Source organism: Hylobates moloch, unplaced genomic scaffold, assembly GCF_009828535.3.
Source record: "Hylobates moloch isolate HMO894 unplaced genomic scaffold, HMol_V3 SCAFFOLD_9, whole genome shotgun sequence".
In the NCBI taxonomy this organism is placed as follows: Eukaryota; Metazoa; Chordata; class Mammalia; order Primates; family Hylobatidae; genus Hylobates; species Hylobates moloch.
In genome coordinates this window covers 103,412,952-103,433,774 of record NW_026652284.1, presented here as the reverse complement: position 1 = coordinate 103,433,774, position 20,823 = coordinate 103,412,952, and the positions used below count along the sequence as shown (strand labels likewise).

Here is a 20,823-nt window from a genome sequence, read left to right as displayed (position 1 = left end):
ACCCGGGAGGCGGAGCTTGCAGTGAGCCGAGATCGCGCCACTGCACTCCAGCCTGGGCGACAGAGCAAGACTCCGTCTCAAAAAAAAAAACAAAAAACAAACAAAAAAAAAACCATGTATGTGTAGAGATTAAGGACTAAGAGGAAACAATGGAACTCTAAAAATGGTGAAGAGGATCAAAGATTGGGTAATGGTATGAAGAAGCATATTGGACGACGTGTGCATACTGGAGTTGTCAATTAGCTTTTTAAAATAATAGAGCTTTTTAGGCCAAAGGGAAAAGAGGGAAACTAGTATCTATCCAATATGTATCATACATCAGACACTATGCAATACAGGGTTAACTCAGTAGGCCTGAGTAATTCAAAACCTGCACATTCTAAAGAAAAGACTGGCCCTTGATCAGTTCCTGGGAGATAACCTCTAAGCCCCTGGAATACTCTGCCTGATAAGAGTGTCTGTATACCTGGAGATATTGGCCATGCCAGCTGCTTTATGCTAAATGATGGGATCTGGTGGGAACCATGGTCCATGCTCTATCAGTTTGACCTTTGGAGGGGCTGTAGAGAAAGTAACTACAGTCAGCCACATATATACTCCATGTCTACATGACCCCCAGTAAAACCCTGGACACCAAGGCTTGAGTGAGCTTGCCTGGTAGGCAATAGTCTTACATACCGTTGCACATCTTTGCGGGAAATTAAATGCTGTCTGTACACCTCCACTGGGAGAGGAGAACTAGAAGCTTCTGCCTGGTCTCTCCTGGACTCCACCCTATGTGCCTTTTACCTTTACTGATTTTAATCGGTATTCCTCTACTATAATAAAATGTAACCATGAATATAAGAGCTTTTCTAGAGTTCTGTGAGTCCTAGTGAATCACTGAACCTGAGGGTGGTCTTGGGGACCCCTGACACAGACAAATACATATTCACTCATTTAATCTTTATAGCAATCTTTGCAAGACTGGTATTATGCCAAGGAGAAGGTACATACATGTGAAAGAGAGACAGATAGAAAACAGACTTGATAAATGAGGTCCTAGAAGATGATGAGGGGATGAGATCTGGAGTACAGGTTAGTATTTACTTGTTTCTTTTAGTTTATACTTAGTTTCATTCTTTTGTTGAAAAATAATTTGATTCAAATTAGATACATATGGAATGTTGAGCTCATGTGGAGGTAATCATAATATTGTTGGTTTTCTGGGACATAATTTCTTTAGAAATAGACACATTTAATCATCCTAATGTAAGAGATAAATTGGGCAGGTAAAGTGTCAATCACTAAAGCCAATTTGAAAAAGGTAGTGGCAGCACATCCATACCTAACTGACCAGATAAAGTTCAGGATTTCATAAATTTGTTTTGGTGAATAGTTCAACTCTTCTCTACTCCTATTGGTTTGTTTAAATAAATACTTCCTTCAAAAGACAGCAAAAAGAGATTAACAAACATTTGCCTCCCATTCTGATACACAGAAAAAAAACTCAGCATAGGCTGGGCGTGGTCGCTCACCTCTGTAATCCCAGCTTTTGGGAGGCTGAGGTGGGTGGATTACCTGAGGTTAGGAGTTCGAAACCAGCCAGGCCAATATGGTGAAACCCCATCTCTATTAAAAATACAAAAATTAGCAGGGCGCGGTGGTGGGCGCCTGTAATCCCAGCTACTCGGGAGGCTGAGGCAGGAGAATTGCTTGAACCTAGGAGGCTGAGGTTGCAGTGAGCCGAGATCGCGCCATTGCACTCCAGCCTGGGTGACAGAGCGAGACTCCATCTCAAAATATAACTTCTGTTGCAGGAATGCCACAGATTAAAGTTATGCACTCCTATGGGTAACTTAAATCTTCTCATGAAGAAACAATAGCCAAATGCTAATTAAGGGACATTCCACAAATTATCTTGGTTTACACACTTCAAAAAATATCAATGTCATAAAATACAAAGACAGTCAGGAACATTTCTTATTTTAAAGGAGACTAAACTGACAACAACAAAACAATGGATGAGATCTCAGATTTTCTTTTGCTCTAAAGGACATTTTGGATACAATGGATCAAATCTGAATAAGGTTTATATATCAGACCATATTATGTTAATTTCTGATTTTAAGAAATGTACTGTGGTTATATAAGAGGATTCCTTGGTTTTAGGAAATATACACTGAAGTATTTAGAGGTAAAGGAGCCTCGGGTCTATAACAGTTCAGAAAAACAAGTATATGTTTGTGTGTACATATCTGTATAGGTAGAGAAAAAGAGGAAGAGAAAGCAAATTTAGTAGAATGTTAGTGTTTAAAAATCTGAGAGACAAATATCTGGAAATTCTTAGTATTTTTCTTGCAAATTCCCTGTTAGTTCTAGAATTATACCCTTCGATTGCCACTATCCTCTACCCCCAAAGAAAAGATAGTAAAAAGTAAAGCTTAGCTTAGTCCAAATGAATTACATCTAATTCCAAATCATGGGAGACTCAGCCAAACTGTAAATCCCTTGCTCAGTTCTAGAAGAAATTCAGTGTGGAGACTTTGAAAGTGTTATAGGTGTAAATGGATGCTATATGGTTTAAATCTCACCTAATGTGGATATCAAACATATATGTTACGTGTTATGAATTCAGTTATCACTAATTTCAAACTAAAACTATGTATGACATTTTTTTTGAGACAGGGTCTCACTCTGTCACCCAGGCTGCAGTGCACAATCTTGGCTCACTGCAGCCTCCGTCCCCCAGGCTCAAGTGATCCTCCCACCTCAGCCTCCTGAATAGCTGGCACCACAGCTGTACACCACCACATTTGGCTATTTCTTTGTATTTCTAGTAGAGATGGGGTCTTGGTGTGTTGTCCAGGCTAAAAAAGTCTGTCTTTTTAAGTGGGCTGAAAGAAGTGAAAACTTACAGTTTCAACACTAAATGAGTAACAAAACATTTTTCCTAAATAATAAAAATTTATATTAACAAAGCTCCTTTCTTCCAGTGTCTTGAAAACTGAACAGTAAGTACTAAACAGATATTTGCTGATTTAACTCCAGAAGATTCCAATTTAAAGTACTTTACAGGCCAGGTGCGGTGGCTCATGCCTGTAATCCTAGCACTTTGGGAGTCCGAGGTGTGCAGATGGCTTGAGCCCAGGAGTTTGGGACCAGCCTGGGCAACAAGGTGAAACCCTATCTCTACAACAAACACAAAAATTAGATAGGCGTGGTGGCGCATGTCTGTAGTCCCAGCTATTGGGGAGGCTGACGTGGGAGAATCACTGGAGCAGGGGAGGTGAAGGTTGTAGTGAGCTGAGATGGTGCCACTGCACTGCAGCCTGGGTGACTGAGTAACACTGTCTCAAAAATAAATAAATAAAAATACAAATAAAGAAAGAAAGTACTTTACAGCTCCTGACTGATTTACCTTTCAGGATCCTTGTGAGGTATTGAGATAATTTTGTAGTCACTATTACGTAATTACAGGAAAATTTAGTAAGTTGGTAAAAAATCCTGAGGCAAAATCTGGGGCCTACATCTGGTGCTTCAGACACTAGACTAAGCTGCTAACAGAAACATGAATTAAATAATTACAACAAACTGTACATTCAGACATTTTGGCTACCTTACAATCCTGCATGGCACTATATTCTGCTTAAAAAGTGAATAAAATGAACACTAGAAAACCATGCATAAATACAGTCTAAAATGGGTTTATACAAACCCTGCTTTTCTTTTTCTTTCTTTTTTTTTGGAGATAGGGTCTTGCTCTGTTTGCCCAGGCTGGAGTACAGTGATGTGATTACGGTTCACTGCAGCCTCGAAATCCAGGGCTCAAGTGATCTTCCTGTCTCAGCCTCCTGAGTAGTTGGGACTACAGGTAAGCATACCCAGCCAAATTTTAAAATTTTTAGTAGAGATGGGGTCTCACTCTATTGCCCAGGTCTGGTCTGGAATTCCTTAGCTCAAGTGATCCTCCTCCGACCTCAGCCTCCCAAAGTGCTGGGATTACAGGTTTGAGCCACTGAGCCTGGCCAAAACCTGCTTTTCTTATGTTGGAAATAACTGAATTATACCTTCTCATAAAGTCTCTTTTGTGATTCGAGTTCCAGCTGTCTCATTTCTAGGTCTCTGGCTGTGGCAGCAATTTCTTGATCTCTCATATATACCTATGGCCAAACAACAAACTGTGAATACCAAAAATAATTTACAAAATAATTTTTAATATATTTAGTAATCCTGTAATCTGAACGACCTACTAACAGTATTTAAAATAACAGCGATTGGGTTTTTGAAACCAGAGTAACTGACAAAGATTAATATTCACTGCAGAATCTAGGAATAATCTCTCAGTTAAAGTTAAGTTTAATTTAAAAATAAAAAGCACAATACCATATGCCCATCTACTCAGACTGGAAGAACAGACAGCAGTTCTTACAGTATTACAGTAACCAATATCATGAGTTAGAAAAACTTGAACAATTTAAATCTGGGGTAGATAAAAATATAACATTTATTTAATGCTCTTTTTGACTAAACTTCTCTACTTTTATAAGTTTAGTTTGACAATTAACAATTCTATGTTTAAATTTCTTGCAGATGGTTCAACCTGTATGTGTTCTGCTCCAAGTGAATTAATTTAGAGTTCACCTATTTCCAAAATTTGATTAGTTGGAGGCTTTTTATTCCTATATACTAGAGGGTTTGGATATGGGATATGGCACTCTCTAGAGACTCTTAGAAATGATCTTAGAAATAATGTGAAATGTTAGATATTGTCATTATGGTAAAAGACATGCTATCGAATACCTAAAATAGGAGAAACAGTAAATGAGAATATAGTTGGATGTGCAAACATATATATCTAAAGACTAAAAGAGAAACATGGGCCAGGACCAGTTCAATTTAAAGAGGTTATTGGGAAAGGAGCTAGCTCAAAGGTTGGGGGAAGCTCGATTGTATGAAGCAAGAACAATAATAATGCCAGGACGTGGAGGAGAGGTGTGGCATAGCAAATCACACTTTTTAGGAATTTCAATTACAGAGCTCTTTTGTTTATGAATTTTCAGAGATACAAACAGCTATGTACCACAGCAAAAACCGATCAGCTTTGCTTGTTGCTAATAGATGTTCACAGTCACATGTACTTGTCCCTTCAGATTCAAGCAGCCTTTCCTGCTAGAGTCTGAACCATGAGAAGAGCTTTTGCAGTTTGACAGGGTCAGAGCACAACATCAGAACAGGCCGCTGGGAGGACAGGAGGCTGGAAGGGTAGGTGGAGGCCAGATCATATTGCTGAAAGGAGTTTATAGAATTCTTGGACCAAAAAATGCCTCCTCCTGTTTCAAAGGGGTTTGGAATAAAGACATCAGAGTTCTGAGCTTACTTTGCGGGAAGAACATACACTTTTCTACAGTAATGAAATATCAATCTCATTCACTAGACGAGAACATTATAAGAAATCTTGGATTTTGAAAACCAATTTAAAATTAACAAGATTTAAACAAAACAAGAAATATCAGGCTATAAAGAGATAATAGATTTCTAATACATATGAATTAAAAATACTTTGAAAGACTTAGGCCAGGCGCCTGTAATCCCAGCACTTTGGGAGGCTGAGGTGGGCAGACCACTTGAAGTCAGGAGTTTGAGATCAGCCTGACCAACATGGTGAAACCCCATCTCTACTAAAAATACAAAAATTAGCTGGGTGTTGTGGAGGGCACCTGTAATCCCATCTGCTCAGGAGGCTGAGACATGAGAATTGCTTGAATCCGGGAGGCAGAGGTTGCAGTGAGCCGGGATCACACCACTGTACTCCAGCCCAGGTGACAGAATGAGACCCTCTCTCCAAAAAAAAAAAAAAAAAAAAAAGAAAAAGAAAAAAAGAGAAAAGACTGAAAAAATACTTAGTATTTTATCAAAACTAGGCTTGAAACTCTAAATTAGTGCATAAAGTCAGTGCAATCCTAATAAAAATTCCAATAGGATTGGGAGAGGTGAGAATTCCAAAAGTGAAACAATTCTTAAAGTCTATTTGGAATGATAAACATTTGAGAATACTGAGGAAAACTCTGAAAAGGAAGACTAATGAGTGAGAATTAGGCCTAGTTAGTAAAACACTTCAAAGCTACTGTCATTCAAACAGTGTGGTACTGGCTTAGGAACAGAAAAAGCAAGGAAGGAGATCAAATATGTAAGACAATTTAATATGTAAAAACCATCAGTTGGCAAATGACTTGGCTAATAGTCAACAAATGGTGTTGGGACAATTGACTTACCTTTTGGAAATAAGTAAGCTAACCTGACAGAAAGTTTAGTCTAACTTGACAGAAAGATGGACAAATGATACAAATATGTAATATGTAATTCTACAAATGGAAGATAAGTAACAGAAAAGATACTTAACCTCACTAACAATAAAAAAAGTCAAATTAAAATAGACTATTTGTCATCTATCTGCTTGGCAAATATTAAGACTGATACAGTACAACTGACTATACGAGGGGGTGGGTACTCTTACAGACTTAAAATAGCTGTAACTGTTTCATTTTTAGAGAAAAATTGGCATAATTTAGAAGTTACTCAACAAAAGTATGTGTGCAAGTACCCAAAGACTTTTACAATGTAGCATGGTTTTGTTATTTGCAAAACACCGCAAATAACCGAAATGTCCAATAGCAAAGGATTAAATAAGCTATTAATTCAATGGAATATTATACAACCACAAAAAGAGAAATAGATACACATATAACAAATATGAAAAGATATTCAACATATGCAATTTTAAAAAGCAGGTCACAAAAACAATGTATAATGAGAATAATCCCATTTTTGTATAAATATAGGAAAACATGACTGTAATTACTTCTCTATCTATAGAACATACGTGAAAGGCTATCTAATTAACCTTTTTTTTTTTTTTTTTTTTTTGAGACTGAGTCTCACTCTGTCGCTCAGGCTGGAGTGCAGTGGTGCGATCTCGGCTCACTGCAGCATCCACCTCCCGGGGTCAAGCAATTTTCCTGCCTCAGCCTCCCGCGTAGCTGGGATAACAAGCACCTGCCACCACGCCCAGCTAATTTTTGTATTTTTAGTAGAGACGGGGTTTCACCATGTTGGCCAGGGTGGTTCCGAACTCCTGACCTCAGGTGATCCACCCGCCTCGGCCTCCCAAAGTGCTGGGATTACGGGGCATGAGCCACTGCACCTGGCCAATTAACCTTTTTTTTTTTTTTTTTTTTGAGATGGCGTCTCCCTCTGTCACCCAGGCTGGAGTGCACTGGCATGATCTCGGCTCACTGTAACATCCGTCTCTCGTGTTCAAGTGATTCCCCTCCTCAGCCTCCCGAGTGGCTGGGATTATAGGCACACGCCACCACGCCCAGCTAATTTTTGTATTTTTAGTAGAGACTGGGTTTCACCATGTTGGCCAGGCTGGTCTCGAACTACTGACCTCAGGTGATCCACCCGCCTCGGCTTCCCAAAGTGCTGGGATTACAGGCGTGAGCTACCGCGCCCGGCCAATTAACCATTTTTTTAACAGTGTTTTCTGGGGGATGATATGAGAACTCATGGAGAAGGTCCATTTTTAATTCTGCATATTTTGTGCTAGAAATTATTTTTATACTGGCCACAGATAATTTTTATATGAAAAAAGAATAAGTCCCTTAATTAAAAATTAACTGCCGGGCATGGTGGCTCATGCCTGTAACCCCAGCACTTTGGGAGGCCAAGGTGGACAGATCACCAGAGGTCACGAGTTTGAGATCAGCCTAGTCAACATGGTGAAATCCCATCTCTATGAAAAATACAAAAATTAGCTGGGTGTGGTGGCGTGCACCTGTAATCCCAGCTATTTGGGAGGCTGAGGCAGGAGAATTGCTTGAACCCGGGAGGCGGAGGTTGCACTGAGCTGAGGTTGCACCACTGCACTCCAGCCTGAGCAACACAGCGAAGACTCCATCTCAAAAAAAAAAAAAAATTAACTTAATGGCTAACTGATACTGATATTTCTAGTTTTAGAGAAATAGTCACCAAGGACACTTGACTCATTTTCCTGGCATTTCTTAAATATTTAGCCATTCATGAAATACAAAAGAGAATGAGAAAGCTGAGGGGAAAAGTAAATAAAATTAAAGGGGCTATTTAGTATTCACGGTGGACTCTAAGAATATTATTTAATTTGAAGGTGTTCATTACATTTAAGTGAGAGTAAATGGAGATGATGAGAACTAAGGTAAGAATAATAATAAACCTTTCTCCCAATTTCATCATCCAGTCTTCTTAGTTCCATTTCCCGTTGATCTTGCTGAAGCTTCAGAAAACGCCTTCTTGCAGCATCTTGTAAGTGCATTTCCTTTACTTTCAGCTCTCTTTTCACAGCAGCTAGCCTTAAATACAAAATACATCAAGTGGAACAAATAAAGCAATTCCTAATATGATTTAGTTTTTTCATAACAGGTCTACCATGCCAATCATTTCAATACAATTGATATCCTTTATTTGAAAGAAGAATGCTAGAACTGCTCCACCATTACCAAAGATGATGTATACTTATGCTTTGAGAATTTTAGTAGAAAGCTCACTGGCTCAGTTCAGTAATTCCTTTTAACCCACACTATAAATCTGTTACATAAAGTTCCATCTAAGAATAAGAATCAATAAACACAGAAGTGAGTTTCCCAACTATTGGGCTTAGTCTCAATGTTTATCCCATAACTTTACTTAATTTACACATTTTACCTTATTAACATACTTTTATGTATTTAATTTTAAGTTTTTTCTTTTTATTTTTTAAGAGACAGGGTCTCACTATGTTGCCCAGGCTGGCCTTATCTCCTGGGCTCAAGTGATCCTACCTAGTAGCTGGGACTATAGGTATGCGGCCCCACACCCAGCTAACATACTTTTGAATACGCATTTAATACTCATTCCCCTGTCCTCCAAAGTGTTAAATGGGTAATGACATAATCATTCTGTGTTACAACTGTCAGGTCACACAGATATGTTTAAAACACAATTAAAAAAATTATACTCCACTAAAGGTGACGTACCCAGCATTCTATTACAAAGCATTTCTGCCCACTATAGAATAATGTTTCTATATAATGTCCTTCAAGGAACATTAATCCGTGCAAAGCTGTATTATATTCAGCATAGCTTTAGAATTACATTTTACTACATAGCAATTTTTTTGAAAAGTGGTATATAAAGATTCTTTTTATTAACTTAATAGTTGCTTAATAGAAATGCTACAGCTAGGTAATCCTATATATAATGTTGTTTCTAAAATGAAAAAATGAAAGAACATGAAAATTATTCAACTAATTTTTATGTCCAGATTTTTTTTTAAAGTGATAACACATACCTCTGTCTTTGTTGTATCATTTTCTCCTCCTCTTGTAAGAGCATTTCTCTTCTTGTTTCTTCAGCTTGACGAAGCAGCTCCTGTTTCTGGTACCAAGCTTCATCTTCAACTCTTTGCTGGTCGACTTTAGCTTGCATATCTTCAACTGTCTGCCTTAAGTAGGTAATATTATTATGAAAACACAAAGAAGAAAGCTAAGAATCATCAAAACACAAAATGTATACCGATTAATGTATAATCCATTTTATTTCCATATGCAAGAATTAACTATCTTTAATATTTCTAGCCTTCAAACTCTGATTTTACACAAATACTCATAATTTAAACGCATTTTTTTTTTTTTGAGATGAAGTCTCACTCTGTTGCCCAGGCTGGAGTGCAATGGCGTGATCTCCGCTCACTGCAACCTCCTCCTCCTGGGTTCAAGTGATTCTCCTGCCTCAGCCTCCTGAGTAGCTGAGACTACAGGCGCATGCCACCATGCCTGGCTAATTTTTTGTATTTTTAGTAGAGACAGGGTTTCACCATGTTGGCCAGGCTGGTCTCAAACTTCTGACCTTGTGATTCACCTGCCTTGGCCTCCCAAAGTGCTGGGACTATAGGCGTGAGCCACTGTGCCCAGCCAAATGTACTTTTCATTAAAAATTTCTTATTATGTTTATAACATATTTCATTGTATCAGAAAAAGAAAAACTATTCCGTAATTACCTCTCTCTTAAGTAATCCAATTCATCATTCCTTATTCTTTCTTGTTCCTGTGTTTGATAGTCCACAATAAACTTTGGATATTGATTAAATACTGGATACTGCCCTTTGGTCAGTGCAACAAAAACATTAAGCATGCTGTCTGGATGAATGTCAGTAGGCGTGGTCTCCATGAGATGATAAACTTGTCTAATCACAACATTTATATCCAGGTTATTCCGATGGTGAAAAAAAAACTGTAAGAAAACTTGGTGTTTAAATCGAGATTTACCTGACAAAGCAATTATGAGGTAGAATTAAAACAAGAATTAAAAAAAAAGTGTATCTATCTTTAAGAATATACATTTTTTTGCAAATTCATTAAAGCTTTTCTTTACTTATGTTTTAATACGAAGACTATTTAAAAAATGTAAGAGTTTCACAATCATAAGAAATTCTGACATAAAATTTAAAAATGAAGGCTTTTCTTACAATAGAAAAAGAATGCTTCAACAATGGAACAAACTCTGCTTGGATTTTTTTTTCTTCAAAATCCAAAATAAATGATAAATTAGCCTTTGAGAATAAATTAGCTTGATTCTTTAAAAATATCTGAAATGTCTCCACATTATCTTGTTTTGCTGGAAGATCCAAATTAATGTATTACAGGATCATGAAGTAAAAATAAAGTTTACTTGGACAGTAACCACTAAATAAGTAACACACACAAACACACAAGAACCCAGCTAATTCATCTTGTCTACCAAAAGAGCATCTACTTTTTATAATGATCTTAATGCTTTCTTTCAGACACTTTCCTGCCAAGTCTCAAAACTCTCATGTTACCTTTTGCATGTGTAATAAGCATTCAGACCATCTAAGACCAGATGGGTCATGATAAGATTATGCACAGAATAACAACCCTCTACCTGTTAAACATCCTTTATAAAAGCAAAAAGTGGCCGGGCGTGGTGGCTCACGCCTGTAATCCCAGCACTTTGGGAGGCCGAGGTGGGTGGATCACCTGAGGTCAGGGGTTTCAGACAAGTCTGGGTAACCTGGTGAAACCCCATCTCTATTAAAAATACAAAAAACTTAGCTGGGCGTGGTGGCGGGCACCTGCAATCCCAGCTACTCGGGAGGCTGAGGCAGGAGAATCTCTTGAACCTGGGAGGTGGAGGTTGCAGTGAGCTGGGATTGCGCCATTGCACTCCAGCCTGGGTGACAAAGCGAGACTCTGTCTCAAAAAAAAAAAAAAAAAAAAAGCAAAAAGCACAAACTCCAATATTATCATGATTCTTTTCTTAAGCTATGATTATAAGACTACTAGCCTGCTATAATTGCCTACTTTATTGTCTATAAACTGTACACGGGTAGGGATGTGGTCTAACTTGTTATCCTTTATATTCCTACCACCTAGCACCAGTGTCTGACATATAACAGGGACTCAGTAAATAAATGGATTTTTCAACTGAAATAACTGATATGGCCTGGTGCAGTAGCTCACGCCTGTAATCCCAGCACTTTGGGAGGCCAAGGTGGGTGGATCACGAGGTCAGGAGTTTGAGACCAGCCTGACAACATGGTGAAACCCCATCTCTAATAAAAATACAAAAATTAGCTGGGCATGATGGTGTGCACCTGTAATCCCAGCTACTCAGGAGGCTGAGGCAGGAGAATCGCTTGAACTCGGGAGGCGGAGGTTGCAGTGAGCTGAGATTGCGTCATTGCACTCCAGCCTGGGCAACATAGCAAGACTCTGTCTCAAAAAATTAAAAAAAAAAAAAAGAGAAATAACTGATATTTGAGAACCTTTTCTTAAGAACAAGGACCGTTACCTCAAAGTCATCTTTAAGATTACAGTTGAGCAGAGGCGCTCTAGAACACATGTTGTAGGCTACAACAGTCATCAGAAGGAAGGAAGGATGGTTGGAAAAGATATTATCAAACAATTTCAGCCACTCCTCTCTTGTCAGCACTTCTGAGAACACAGTTTCAAGAAGAGGCCATGCATATAGCTAAAACAGATAAGGAAAAATTTATTATTTTTCTAGGGAAAAGTAAAAACGGAGTCATTGGTAATATTCCCTTACATTTGATTTAAGCTATGAAAATCATATTAAATACATAATTATGAAAATAACTACCTTAATTTGGACCCTTCTTTATAGACTTTCAGGAAGGCAGTTTAATGAAGAAAAAGAATGGAATACTGTTAAAAATACAACATGTAGTATGTTTTTTATTATACTCCTTCAAGAAAATACTGTTTATACCAGAACCAATGTTAGCTTACAAAATAAGGCATGTCATTCTAAAAACCTTATGCTTCTTACCTGGGAGGTTATATCATGATCTATGAAGTGCTGCAGCAGTTCCTTGTCATGAAATGCCAAAACATTTTCTATCATACTAAGAATATTGATAGGAGGATTAGGAAAATATTCAAACCAGTGTTGACACCAATTGACTATGAAGGAAAAAAAAGAAAACATATCTTTAAATATCTTTCTAGGTTATCAAAACTCTTTGCAATTCTTAAATGTATCCAATCTTTATGTTCTCAATATGTCCATGAATAATTTAAAAAAACTCTTTATATTGTATGACAACCGATTTTAAAATTCTATCATGTTAACATAGTATGTTTACAGAAATTTTGCAAATTTCCTTACAGTAGTCAATAAAAAAGTGTTAATTAAAACAATCACAACTTCTCAAAGTACTCCTGATGGCATTCTGGCTCCTGACTCCTGCTTTGTTCATCACCTGATTAACAAAATGATCTTTTTAAAAAGGGCCCCTATTTAACCCTTCATTAAATGTAATCAACGTTAGCATGCCAATCTCCTCAAATCTACTAAAATTCACATGTAATCACAATTAGAAAAACTTGAGGAAAATGTTCAAAATTACATCAGCAATATATAAAAACAAATGTGTATATACTGTATCCCTAATCCCTTAAACATTATAATGACAATAAAAATGTCCTCATTCTGAGGAAAAGACTGATTGTCCTATAACCATGGTAACAAGGAATAACCAGTAAATAGCCACCAAGACTGGTTTTATATCTAATTGATCACTGACAACTTGTTTCAGTAAACTTGACTTGAAAACCAACCAATCAGTAACAGTGGCATTCTTTGAAAGTCAGCTAGTCCAAAGTAGAATATATTCAACTAACTCTAAGGCTGACTTTGACTCACTTGTGCTCTGTAATCAGTAGAATGACCCACAGATTGTTCTCAAAACCGTATATAAGACCATCGGTTTGTTTTGTTCAATAAGACTATGTTTAACTTCTCCTTTAGTTAATTTTTAAATTTTTTAAATTTTAAATATTGAGTTGTAGATTCATCCTTTGATAATATCTCCTATCTCAAAATAGCAAAAGAAGGCTTTATCAGCAGAATATTAGATTACAGTGGTTTATAAGAACTTTCCAATTCTGGAGTTCCATTATTTCACTTATTATTGATCATTTAAATTTGAGTTAATAATGAAGTCATAAATAAAATCTTGCAAAGACTGAGCTTTAAAAAATATTTCAAATTCTCTGTAGCTGTTAATTTTTTTTTTTTTTTTGAGACGGAGTGTCACTCTGTGGCCCAGGCTGGAGTGCAGTGGCGGGATCTTGGCTCACTGCAACCTCTGCCTCCTGGGTTCAAGTGATTCTCCTGTCTCAGCCTCCCAAGTAGTTGGGATTACCACCACGCCCAGCTCATTTTTTTTTTTTTTTTTTGTATTTTCAGTAGAGACAGGGTTTCACTATGTTGGCCAGTTTGGTCTCGAACCCCTGACCTCAGGTGATCCACCCGCCTTGGCCTTCCCAAGTGCTGGGATTACAGGTGTGAGCCACCGCGCCCAGCCCAGCTCTTAATTTTAAGTGGAAAAATATGGTTCAGCACCTGAGTACTTGTTATGTCTCAGACACTGGTAGTTCTGAGAATTTAAACCACCACACATATACCCAAAGGCCTGATCCTTACGATCTTCATTAAGAGAGCACTGTTTTTCCTTAGCAAGAGGGTATCCTACTGCATACAGTAACTGTCTGCCTGCTCTTAAGTATTTTTATTCTGCTTTGATGCCACCACAAAAGCATGGGTAGAGGACCTAGACAGAGAACTGACAGATAGCAAAATACAGAGAAATGATAATTGCGTCGAGATTCTTTGCTAAATCAAAAGACTTTATGTCTGGTCATAAAAGAGACTCTAGTGTCTAAAAAAGACTTTTACAAATACATTCCAAATTATACATAGATGTGACTTTTCCTTCAAAATGTCAGTTCTAAGTCCCAACTAGCCTATAAACCTAAAAGCCAAAATGATGGCATATCCCAGCAGTGCTAGTACTTAGCCGAAGTTCAGTAAATTTTTTAAAATTGTGCTTACTTAGAAGCATTCAGAATGTCAACAAAACATTTGCAACTTTTTTTAAATAATTATAGAGTGGTATTCAGTTAACAAAACATTTATTTTGTATAAGCTACATCAGAGAAAACTGAAGATAAAAAAACTACTGTCCCCAAACAAAATAACTAATTTGTGCTGTGGATTAACAAAAACTTGCTTTTAAATTTCCATGCCAATTTATAATCCCCATAGTGTACCAAACAAAGTTAATCCTATTGAAAATATCACCAGGACAAGGCTACCTAAAGACATTCGATAGGGCGTTAACTATACAAAAAAAGACATTGTACAGTTTAAACAAATGTTACACAGCCTTACATTTCAATTTTTTTCTTTAAAAGAAGTGAGTGTGTACAGGAGTGTTAAATCCTTTATAGACAAAAAGAAAAACCTGTGCTAGAACCAACTTATTCATCGTCTTCTTCATCTTCCTCATCCTCCTCCTTTTTCTTGCTTTTTTCAGCCTTGATGATTCTCATTTTTGCTGCATCAGGCTTTCCTTTAGCTTGGTATGCAGCAATATCCTTTTCGCATTTTTCCTTCGGCTTTGCAGCCTTCTTGTCAAAAGGCTGTTTGTCATCTGCAGTGGTGTCCCTCCATGTCTCTTCCAGTTTCTTTGCAGCATCACCAATGGATAAGCTGAATCTTCTCCTTTGATTTCAAGGCAATATTAAGAACAGAACAAGAAAAAGGCCAAAGGAGGCCTCTTGTGAGATGCACTGGGATCCTCGAACTTCTTTGTTTCCCCTTTAGGAGGGATGTAGGTTTTCATTTCTTTCATGATGAAACTTGTCTGCCTTTGCCGTGTCTTCAACTTTTCCCTTCCCTTCAGCAGACGTGGCCTTCCATTTCTCTGAAGCCCTTCTTAGAAAACTCTGAGATGATGACTGGAGTATCTGGGTGCTTCTTGTGCTTCTCCTGGCAAATCTGCACAAAGAACCCATGTGATGACATTCTGCCTCTTAGCTTCTTGGAATTGCCTTGCCAGTGTTTAGTTCTTTTTCCTCAGCGAGGGTAGAGTCACCCAGTGTCCATCAGGCTCGCATCTGCGCCAGTGGAGCTCCAGGTACTGCAATGGCTGTGAAAGCAGGAGTCAGACGCAGCCTCCTCACTCGCTCCCCTCTGAAATGTTACTCTTTAATAAATGTTTATTGAGTAAAACTAATGTGAGACCCTTGATAAAAATCCACCACTCATGCTGACCATCCAAGAGGAAACAATAATCTCCCAAATTTAGATTTCAGGCTTGTTTGTTTAGAAGAGAAAAATCAATTTCCTTAGTATAAAACATTTTAGCTATGTAACAAGATTTTACCAGAAATAAAAAATTTAGTTTTGCATGCATACCTAAATTAACTATAATCCATTTCTTTCTGTATTAATTATAGTAAAATAGATGTTATTTGCCACTTTAACCATTTTTAAGTATACAATTCAGAGGTATTAATCCCATTCAGGGTTATACAATGATTACCACTATCTATTCCCCAAATCCTTTCAATACCCCAAATAGAAACTCTGTATCCATTCAGGACTAGCTCTCTGTCCCACTTTCCCTAGCCCCTGTAACCTCTAATTTATTTTCTGTGTCTATGAATTTGCCTATTCTAGATATTTCCTAGGTGAAATCATACAATAACTGTCCTTTTGTATCTAGTGTATTTCACTAAGCATGATGTTCTCAAGGTTCACCCATGTCATAGCTAGCATGCGGCAGGACCTCATTGCTTTTGACAGCTGGATAACATTCCATTGCGTGTATTTACCACACTTTGCTTATCCATTAATCTGTTAATAGATTGTTTCCATCTTTTGGCTATTGGGAATAACGATGCTATGAACATTCACACGTGGGTATCTAAGTCTCAGTTTTCAATTCTTTTGGGTATATACCCAGGAGTGAAATTGTTGGGTTATATGGTAATTCTATGTTTGAATTTTTGAAGAAATGGCAAATTGTTTTTTCACAGTGACTGCACCATTTTACATTTCTACCAGCAATAAATGAAGGTCCCAATTTTCCCACATCCTCACTAACATGTATATAACATTGTTAAATTATAGCTATCCTAGTAGGTATGAAGTGGCATCTCACTGTGGTTTTGGTTTGCATTTCCCTAATGACTAACGATGCTGAGCATCTTTTCATGTGCTTGATGGTCATTTGTATACTGCCTATGGAGAAATGTCTATTCAAGTCCTTTACTCATTTTTTAATTGGCTTGTTTGTCTTTTTGTTATTGTGTTTCTTGTGCTTTTAAAACATGGTAGTGCTGTTGGCAGGTAAACTAATACTTGTGTTAGTTTGATTTTCTATTGCTATAAAGAAATACCTGAGACTGGATAATTTATAAAGAAAAGGGTTGAATTGACTCATGGGTCTGCAGGCTGCGCAAGCAGGGCTCTAGCACCTGCTTCAGGAAGTGAAGGGGGCAGGAGCGACAGATGAGGTGAGGGCCTCTGGAAGAGGGCAGGAACGACAGCACAGGGCAGGTGGTGCCACACTCTTTTAAACAACTAGATCTTGTGTGAACTAAATAAGCGAGAACTCGCTTACAACCAAGGGAATGGCACTAAGCCATTTATGAATGATTCACCCTCATGGTCCAATACCTCCCACTAGGCCCCACCTCCAACATCAGGGATCACATTTCAACATGACATTTGGAGAGGACACACATCCAAACCATATGACAACCCTTTTGGGGAATCAATTATTCACATTTTATGACCCAATAACAGCAATTCTGGGAATCTACCCAAAGGTAACTATTATGTTTGTATGCGAAGATAGTTATAACATTGTTACTTTTAATAGACAAAATGCTGGTTGCCAGGGACTTACGTCTCTAATCCCAGCACTTTGGGAGGCCGAGGTGGGCGGATCACTTGGGGTCAGGAGTTCGAGACCAGCCTGGCCAATGTGGTGAAACTCTGTCTCTACTAAAAAAATACAAAAATTAGCTGGGCATGGTGTGGCGGGTGCCTGTAATCCCAGCTACTCGGGAGGCTGAGGCAGGAGAATTACATGAACCCAGGAGGTGGAGGTTGCAGTGGGCACTACTGCACTCCAGCCTAGGTGACACAGTGAGACTCCTGTCTCAAAAAAAAAAAAAAAAAAAAGGAGGTTACAATTAGAAACAATCTAAATATCCAAGAAGATTAAACTAGTACATGCACATTATGTAGTAATAGCCAATAAAAAATGTTCATGAAATTTATAAAAATAAGGGAAATATATATAACATGAAGTAAAAGTAGTATAACAACAAAAAAACTGCTTTACAAGTGTGGAAAAATTAGAAAAATAAAATTCTTGCACTTGGGGAATACATAAATGATATATCCATAAGATGAAATACTATATTATGCAGACAATAAATTATTATTATTATTATTTTTATTTTTGAGACGGGGTCTCACTCTGTCTTGCCCAAGCTGGAGTGCAGTAGAGCAATCTCAGCTCACTGCAGCCTCCGCCTCCTGGGTTCAAGTGATTCTCCTGCCTCAGCCTCCTGAGTAGCTGGGATTATAGGCATGCACCACCACACCCGGCTAATTTTTGTATTTTTAGTAGAGCTGGTATTTCACCATGTTGGCCAGGCTGGTCTCAAACTCCTGACCTAAGGTGATCCACCCTCCTCAGCCTCCCAAAATGCTGGGACTACAGGTGTGAGCAACCGCGCCTGGCCTAAATTATGTTTTACACGAATATTTAATGATTTGGGAAGAAATGCTCTTATAAGAAATCACCATTTTCAAAGATTATATTTGGAGAAGAGAAACATTGGTAAATTTAATTTTCTTTTGTGTATTTTCCTATATTTTTCAAATTTTCTCCAATGATTAGTAAAAAAATTATCAAAACAAGTACAATGTAACAGAAGTGTAGAGAAAAATACAATAAAATATACAACATCTATACAATTGAAACTTTTCTTATTTCTACTTTTCAGAATTTTATGTTAAATTACTTATCTCCTTTGTATAAGAAAAACACATTAAGTAGCAAAGTACATATAAAATTGATTTTTGTTAAACCAATCCATAATTTAGATCCAGTTTAAAAGACCTGATTTTACTAATATGAAAATAACGACTCACTTTTCAGTGTAAATGATGACGATAGAGGGTAAATACAATGGCTGCAAGTACAGACTACGAAGTCTGCCTGCCTGGGTTCAAACGCTTGCTCTGCCCTTAACCTAACCTTGGGCAATTTACACTCTCTGTGCCTCAGGCTCTTCATCTGTAAAAAGGGGATAAATAATACCTACAGCATGGGATTATTTGAAGGATTAAATGGATTAATAAAGGCAAAACACTGAGAATGGTGTCTGGTACACAGAAAATGCTCAATAAACATCAGCCATGGATGATGAGGATGAGGACAGAGGCCAACACTTGGGTACTAAACCACAGGAGCTATGTGCAATGCTTTACAATTATAACAGTTCTATGAAGAGTAACTGTCTTTCAGTAAGTGAAGGATCTGCTTCATTCTTACTAGCAAAATCCAGTCTATAATACTTTTAAAACTTAACTATCCAAATTTTCTTTTCTTTTTTTTTTGAGATGGAGTTTCGCTCTTGGTGCCCAGGCTGGAGTGCAATGGCGTGATCTCGGTGCACTGCAACCTCCGCCTCCCAGGTTCAAGCGATTCTCCTGCCTCAGCCTCCCAAATAGCTGGGATTACAGGTGCCTGCCACCATGCCTGGCTAATTTTTGTATTTTTAGTAGAGACGGGGTTTCACCACATTGGCCAGGCTGGTCTCGAACTCCTGACTTCCAGTGATCCACCCACCTTGGCCTCCCAAAGTGCTGGGATTACAGGCGTGAGCCACCGTGCCTGGCCTCCAAATTTTCTTCTAAATAAAAAGGTTTACATATAAATGCTTCAATTGTCTATTTTATGTTTGATACCTTATTGTTTCACATCTTTGTGACTTAAAAGTAGAGACATCTAGAATTGTTAAATGTTGCAAAGGTGCAAAGACATCAGGAAAATGTGTAAGAATCCATTCTTGATCTTATACTTTAATAAGTATTTACTTACTTATGAGAGTAGCAATAACTTCAAAACAGATGAGTTGGTTGTTCTGGAATAACTTTACAAATGGAAATGCCAAGAGTGGAAGATACGGTGTGTCACTAAAAATGACAGACCAGTGAGCTAATGCAGATAAGGTTCTGTGAATAAAATAACTTAGCATTAAAATTTATTTGAATAAATAATATCTTCACATGATAAAAATTTGATACAAAAAGTATATTTGGTGAAAATTCTTCCTTGTACCCCTATCATCTAGTTCACCTCTCCAGAAGTAACCACTGTTAAAAGTATAAATCCTTTCTTAAAAAACCACAAATTGGTAGTATATTATAAAAATTGTTCTGCACTTTGCATTTTTCAATTAATGGTATCTTGGAAATAGTTTATATCAGTATATGCAGAATTTCCTTACGACATTTTACAGATGGATATAATAGCTTTGTACCGATACACCTTCATTTCTTTTTTTTCTTTCGTTTTCCCGAAACAGGGCCTGGCTCTGTCACCCAGACTGGAATGCAGTGGCATAATCATGGCTCACTGCAGCCTTAAACTCCTAGGCTCAAGTGGTCCTCCTGCCTCAGTCTCCTGAGTAGCTGGGCCTACAGGTGTGTACAGGTGCCACTACGCCTGGCTAATCTTTTTGGCAGGTAGAGACAGGGTCTCACTATATTACCCAGGCTGGTCTCAAACTCCTGGGCTCAAGCGATCTTCCCGCCCCAGCTTCCCAAAGTGCTGGGATTAGAGGCGTGAGCCACTGTGCCCAGCCACCTTCATTTTTTTAACATGATCTCTATTGTAGGGCATTCGTTTTCAGTCTTTTATAAGCAATGCTGTGTTAATGCCACTGTATGTATCATACAGTGTGTATCATTCTTCATATGAGAATACAGACTTAGGCCGGGCGCGGTGGCTCATGCCTGTAATCCCAGCACTTTGGGAGGCTGAGGCGGGCAGATCACAAGGTCAGGAGATCGAGACCATCCTGGCTAACACGGTGAAACACCATCTCTACTAAAAATACAAAAAAATTAGCCGGGAGTGGTGGCTGGCGCCTGTAGGCCCAGCTACTCGGGAGGCTGAGGCAGGAGAATGGCGTGAACCCAGGAGGTGGAGCTTGCAGTGAGCAGAGATAGCACCACTGTACTCCAGCCTGGGCAACAGAGCGAGACTCCATCTCAAAAAAAAAAAAAAAGAGAATACAGACTTGGAAATTCCTAAAGTGGAATTGCTGAGTCAAGAATACGTGCATTTGTAATTTCGAAAGTCAGTGCCAAATTAGCCCCCACAAAAAGTGTCTATGTTCCTAGGACTTGCGT

The 20,823-nt window shown here is 38.1% G+C and overlaps 1 protein-coding gene across 10 annotated transcripts in view; it reads right to left on the bottom strand.

Moving 5' to 3' along the window:
* The window catches only part of TBC1D31 (TBC1 domain family member 31), an 80,222-nt gene that overhangs the window by 14,733 nt on the left and 44,666 nt on the right, over positions 1-20,823 (bottom strand). For 5 of the 10 annotated variants that reach the window (XM_032760351.2, XM_032760352.2, XM_032760356.2 and 2 more), the window contains 7 exons: positions 19,508-19,641; positions 12,364-12,497; positions 11,866-12,045; positions 10,052-10,284; positions 9,344-9,496; positions 8,231-8,366; positions 4,050-4,142 (listed from right to left, as the gene is read on the bottom strand). In XM_032760351.2, coding sequence (XP_032616242.1) covers positions 4,050-4,142; positions 8,231-8,366; positions 9,344-9,496; positions 10,052-10,284; positions 11,866-12,045; positions 12,364-12,497; positions 19,508-19,641 — 1,063 coding nt within the window. The remainder of the gene's footprint in view (positions 1-4,049; positions 4,143-8,230; positions 8,367-9,343; positions 9,497-10,051; positions 10,285-11,865; positions 12,046-12,363; positions 12,498-19,507; positions 19,642-20,823) is intronic. The other 5 variants (XM_032760354.2, XM_032760358.2, XM_032760361.1 and 2 more) reach the window with 2 other exon arrangements.